At 43.0% G+C, this 5,975-nt stretch overlaps 1 protein-coding gene across 4 annotated transcripts in view; it reads right to left on the bottom strand.

Moving 5' to 3' along the window:
- The window catches only part of MON2 (MON2 homolog, regulator of endosome-to-Golgi trafficking), a 168,498-nt gene that overhangs the window by 81,460 nt on the left and 81,063 nt on the right, over positions 1-5,975 (bottom strand). For all 4 annotated transcript variants that reach the window (XM_019514641.1, XM_019514644.1, XM_019514643.1 and 1 more), the window contains exon 12: positions 2,030-2,183. In XM_019514641.1, the coding sequence (XP_019370186.1) occupies positions 2,030-2,183 (154 nt within the window). The remainder of the gene's footprint in view (positions 1-2,029; positions 2,184-5,975) is intronic.

Below are 5,975 nucleotides of genomic sequence, written 5' to 3'. Positions count from 1 at the left end.
ACTATCTCTACTGTGACACCTGCGTCCAAGGATTTTGTGACCTGGTCATAGAAGGCCACCAGGTTGGTCTGACAGGACCTGCCTCAAATGAACCTATGTTGGTTGCCCCTCGCAGATGTGCACCTGGATAATTTTCTCAAAGAGCTTCCCTAGGACTGAGGTAAGACTAACGGGCCTATAATTTCCTGGGTCCTCCTTCCTCCCCTTTTTGAAAATGGGGACCATGTTGGCCCTTTTCCAGTCATCTGGCACCTCGCCAGAGCACCATGAGTGCTCATAAAGCTGTGCCAATGACCTCTGTTAATTCCCTCAGCATTCTGGGCTGGAGATCGTCAGGACCTGCTGAACACATGCAGTCCCACCAGAAGTTTCCCAGCTAGGTCCTCTCTGACCCTGGGCCTGGCTGTGCCTCCCCTGGGACCACCAGGGATCCCAGTGGGGTGGGGGGATGACTTGGTCCCTGCTCAGAAAAATGGAGACAAAGAAATTATTAAATAGGTTAGCTTTGTCGGCTGGTGAGACGACCAAATTTCCAAGCGTCTCCTGCAGAGGCCCCATGTTACTTTCTTTTTACCCCCCATGCAGAGGCAGTTCCAGGAAAAAAAAACCATAAAAAACTTCCATACTCTGCTGAACACATGTGCTTGAACACACACACACACACGAATGGTGTCTCAGCTTGAGCTACACATTCAGATTGTGGGCTGTCACAAATCCACTTGCCCTTAAAGGCAAGGTACAGTAATTTGGGAAGAGGAAATCCCAGTAGGTCAAGAGATCCACCATTCCAGCCCATGATTCCTATGCCTGGCTTTTACCACAATACAAAAGGGACCTCACTAGGTTATGTATATAGTCATAATACAGGAGACCCTTAGAATCCTGCACCTCTGGCTCTAATAGAAAATCTACAACAGCAGGAGGGGATGGGATGAGACAGAAGATGACTATAGACAGGGGACAACTTAAGAGTCTCTTCTGGTAAAAGAAATTAAAATGATTTAGGAAAAAAACAGATTCATTTAAGGAACAAAAGCTGGAAAGTGCTTGGGGAAGCATGATGATTTTAGCTAAAAAGTCAGAGACAGGGAAAAGGAAAAAATAAGAAGAGGGAGAAAAAGGCTCAAGTAGTTTTCAGAAAGGATCCACTTATAGTTGAAACAAGTAGCCCCCAAGAACAGTGCAAATAAGAGAGAACTTTGCATTCCTTTTTGGTTTCCTTGTTTCAGTAAACATTGTTTCTTTTACATACATGCGTACACTATTGCTAAACCTTCAAAACTAAAGTTTAGAATTTATTTTTCTAAGACTAAGTCTACAATTGCAGTTAGGAATCAGCCTCTTTACATTCATGTATGAATCTTCAGATTATTGACTTGAGGTGCCTGACATCTTTTAAGCAGTGTAGTAACACTTTGTAGGTTCTGAAAATAAATGACTTTTTTAAAGAGATGACATCGTTGAAATAATGTCAGTCATTCATGTCAATAATGCTTCAACAGACATTATAACACCCTGAAACTGACTATAAGCCTTGGCTCAGGTTCTGAGTACAAGAACTTCTGATTTATAATCTTGAGAAAGATTGAGATGCCAACCATGTGGACTGCTTATAATTCATTCTCAGCATAGGGACTCACAACATACTTAGAGTAGCAAAAGGACCAGTATTTCACTAATACTGTCAGTATTTTAAACTTCAAAAAACTGCCAGTAAAGTTGGAAAAGTGTTTTCTACTCCCATGAACGCTTCTTACTACATAGATGCAGTATGCACAAAATTAACACAGAAAGGGTACGGTAAAGAACACGGTTGACTGTTGATAAAGTAATGAGTAATATTTGAATGGAAATCTCAAATATAGAAAGAATAAAAAAAAAAAATATATCAGCCTGAAGAGAATCTACATTGTTTGACATTAGCAATGCAATGCATGGCTTGCCATACAACAGAAATATTGTATAATCACCAAGAAATATATATATATTTTTTTAACTAAAACATTTTAAAATAGGCATTATTACTTACTAAGTAGCTTTAGCACTGCCCTGGACTGTTACATTAAGAATCGGTATCCAGGTACCTCTATATTCAAATGCAGGTAATACAGTTGCACCTCCACCCATTCCCAGTATTCCTGGGTTGGTCTGTGCTGAGGCAGTCCCACCAGGTGTATTGCCTCCTATACAATATATAAAAAACAAACACACAAAGATTAACCATAATCTTTATTTTTATTTTAATTAACAGAGAGTATCCCCTTCTATATTCTTTTATGTGCAGAGAGATAAACGTATTAAACCAGATGCTTGGTAAAAGTTTTTTTAAATCTATTTTTGAGTGCCCTCTCCTGGCTAAAACAAGGCTCTGTATCTGACAGAATTACATCAATTATAGTTATAATAGTAAAATAAATACATTCACTTTTACAATTTAAAATATTTTGTACTTCCTAGTAACTTCAAACAGATGCATTCAAAACATTTTATAGCCATTAAATCTAAATAGCACCATGATATATACTGGACCAAAAGAAAGAAAAAGAAAACAAACAGAGATCACCATGTACCACTACATTAGACAAATACTGTAAACAAAAAGTTAAAATAGTTGCTTCATTATCAGTTCACAGAAATATCAAATATAACCCTTCAGTAAGATACAAATAAGACTTAGAGAAATAACAGCAAACTAGACAATTTACCACTAAGACATTCTAGAGCAGGGGTTGGCAACCCCTGGCACGCGTGCCACAGCATGGCACATGAAGCCATTTTGCTCAGCATGCCAAAGGTGGCTCAAATTCTGGGTAGCCACTGCAGGTCACAGAGCCTAGGCTGCTCACAGCATGTGGCAGGGAAGCTGCAAGCCCTGCTGCGGGCAACCCGGGCTCTGTGATAGGCAGCAGAAGCCTGCCCAGAGAGCCCAGGCTGGCTATGCCAGGCAGCCGGGAAGCCGCAACTAGTGCACCAGGGTCTGGAGCCCCAGCCCTTTCCCCACCATGCTCCCCAAGGCGCATGTGCAACCACTGCTGGAAACAAGCCGGGCTGGGGCTCTGGACCCTGGTGCAAGTGGCTTGCAGGGTCGCAGCTGCCTGCCGTGAGCAGCCCAGGTTCTGGGCAGGCTCCTGCCGCCCACCACAGAGCCCGGGGTGCTTGTAGCAGGCAGCTGCAAGGCTTCAAGCAGTTGCACTGAGGTCCAGAACCCTGGCCCAGCTCATTGCTGGCAGCAGATACACGTGCCTTGGGGAGCACAGTGAGAAAGGGGCCGGGGCTGTACTGCCACAAGGATTGGCACCCTTGTAGCCCACCTGCCATCTACCACTGGCATGCCAGTATCTTCCAAATAGAGGCTGCGAGGTTTTTTGGGACTTGGCCAAAGCTCCAACATTCCACCCCTAGTGCCAAAAATGCTGATGGGAACCTACCACAAGGACAGGTTAACGCAGCCCATCTGAATAAAATACAGTCCCCCTCAGCGCTAACTTTTTCAAGCCACGATGAAGCATTACATCAAACACATTTAAAACTTCCTCTTCACTCCCACCACTAAGCAGTGCCTCTCTTTCCCTTTTCGAATGATTTCCATTTCTTCACAAGCCTTAAATGTCTGGCAAACATCACCAAAGTTCCACGTAGCCAAAAGGTTCTGTCACCCCCTCTCTCAGCTTGGCGAATGAGATTAGCGTGGCCCCACTCTCTATGAGGTGGACCAGGACCAGGCTGCCCTGCACCTCATCTGCATATAAATTTTTGGAGGGTCCCAGGACTTGTATCAAGAACACCCAGTTTCAGTTACAAGTGTGGGGCCAGTTAAACACATGGATCTTTTGTGGGGATATCTGGAATATGCATACATACTGAGCAGTGCTGGACTGTGAGGTCACCATGGCTTGAAACACTGTAGACTCTGCTGGGGCCAGTCCAATGAACCATGTGATAAGTCATGAGGCTTTTGGCTATGGACTAACATCATGCACAGCTGGGGAGACACCATAACCAGACAGGTGGCTGTTGGGATGCACTAACCTATTCTTGTGGTAGGCTCCCAATCATATGTTCTCCATAGGAGGTCTATATTGAGTAGATTTTTGGTGTTGGAGGTGGAACTGGAGCTTGCTCCATCCACTCCATGCACTGGCCTGGAATTACAGTGCTTCCAAGAGCGGTGCAATAAACAAAACAAACAAACAAAAGCTTACATTATGTATAAGTAGGCACAAAAGTGGTACTCCACATGTTTACGGAATACTTGTGCAAAAATGTGAAGCAGTTTACAAAAGGTTAATGTGCATTAATTCTGGATGAACTAAGTCAATATGTACCCATAGTAATTTGCACATCTGTTTATTTCAAAGTCTGTGTTTTTGTTCCTCTGAGTATCAAATTAATAAGGGTGGGGGGAGGGAAGGAGCAGCAGGTGGTTCTGCCCCTGGCCCAAGGTCCCAAGACTGAAGTCTGGGTCAGAGCCAAAGTCAGACCCACAGCAGTCTCCTTCCCCACTCTGTATCTTCTGCCCTCCCTCCCTTCTGCCTGGCCCCACTCTGCAGCTTCTGGTCTTGCCTCTGTCCCTCCCCCAACTTCTTATCACATGCAGCTCACTTGCGCTCAGGGATGGAACAGAACCCGAGCAGGTCTGACAGTAAAGGGGGGGCAAGAAGGCTACAGAGGGAAGGGGGTGGTGGGGAAAGAGGATGGGAAGACATCAAGGAGGCCACCTCTGCCTCCCTCTTCCCCCAGCCACTATATTCCCTACTGCAGAACTGGGAAGAGGGCAAAATCAAGAGAATCCACTGATAATTAAGATTCTATACCTGGAAAATTGTAATAAAATGTATACATTTTCCATAATAGATCTAATTATTGGGGGGATCATCTTATATTCAGGGTTGTCTTATATTCAAGTAAATACACTAATATGTGCTCAAACACATTCTATCATTCTAGTTTGTTACATCAAATGAGAGTTAAGAATAAAATTATATCATATCATATCATAAGAAGGGTCAACAGTCCAACAGGAAAATAAAACTGGATTTTTAAACATTACTATTTATTCAAGGACCCAAATGGTTTTGAGAATAACTGTCTGCACATACATTGCAGTCACAGAATTGGTTTTGTTCTGAGATCACAGAACTCAAAATGTCAAAAACGTCTATCTTGCTAAAGATTGTCATCAATATACATACATACAAGTTACCTTCTGCATGGTCATCAAATATTTTAACAATAACAGATGGTGAAAATCCCCCAGACCAAGAAAAGGCTTTAAGAATAACTACCCTAAATCATTTCATGTAGGTCACGACAATAAGCAGTTTCAATTAATGCTACCTACACTTAGTGAGTTATTGTAATAAATTAAAACATAATAATTGCTGTTCCATTAAAGGCCATTGGACATGGCAGAAAAGAGGGGGAGATATTTCCTGTAACTGGGAGGAAACAGGTGTTTGTAGTTCCAGATTAGTAGGAATACAGAAATAACCACATGGGGTTTGGCAATCTTTGGCCTATGGAGGGATTTTATTCAGGCCATAAAGCCAAGATATCAGCTGCAAGGGGTTTCGGCAGCAATTCTGCACTGGGGGGCTTCTGCAGTGACAGGGAGAGATTTGCACATGCAGCAGCACCAAATCAGAAGCACTGGCCCACCGCAAAGCAAGCAGCATTATATTACTCCTAAAGATTGCCATCCCCTGACCTTCGTATGGTTTTAACACAGTTTATGCACAAACTTGAGGTGGTGGGGGTTTTTTGGGTTTTTTTCCCAACTACAAATACAAATCATTGCAGAAACACAATCCCCAATATGGACTCAGGTTATACTACTTAGCTTACCTCCCTCTCCATAAAAGTATAAGGTATATGATTAGGATGATTTATACAACAAAAGGGTTGTACTAGTTTAATTATAACAATACAATAACTGGGGAGGAGGCTCTTCTCTGCCAGACTGGCTGACCTGCTCC

The sequence above is a fragment of the Gavialis gangeticus genome, unplaced genomic scaffold (assembly GCF_001723915.1).
Source record: "Gavialis gangeticus isolate Ggan-Ray unplaced genomic scaffold, GavGan_comp1, whole genome shotgun sequence".
Taxonomy (NCBI): Eukaryota; Metazoa; Chordata; order Crocodylia; family Gavialidae; genus Gavialis; species Gavialis gangeticus.
The sequence above is the reverse complement of the archived record's forward strand: the minus strand, read 5'-3'. Positions and strand labels throughout refer to the sequence as shown.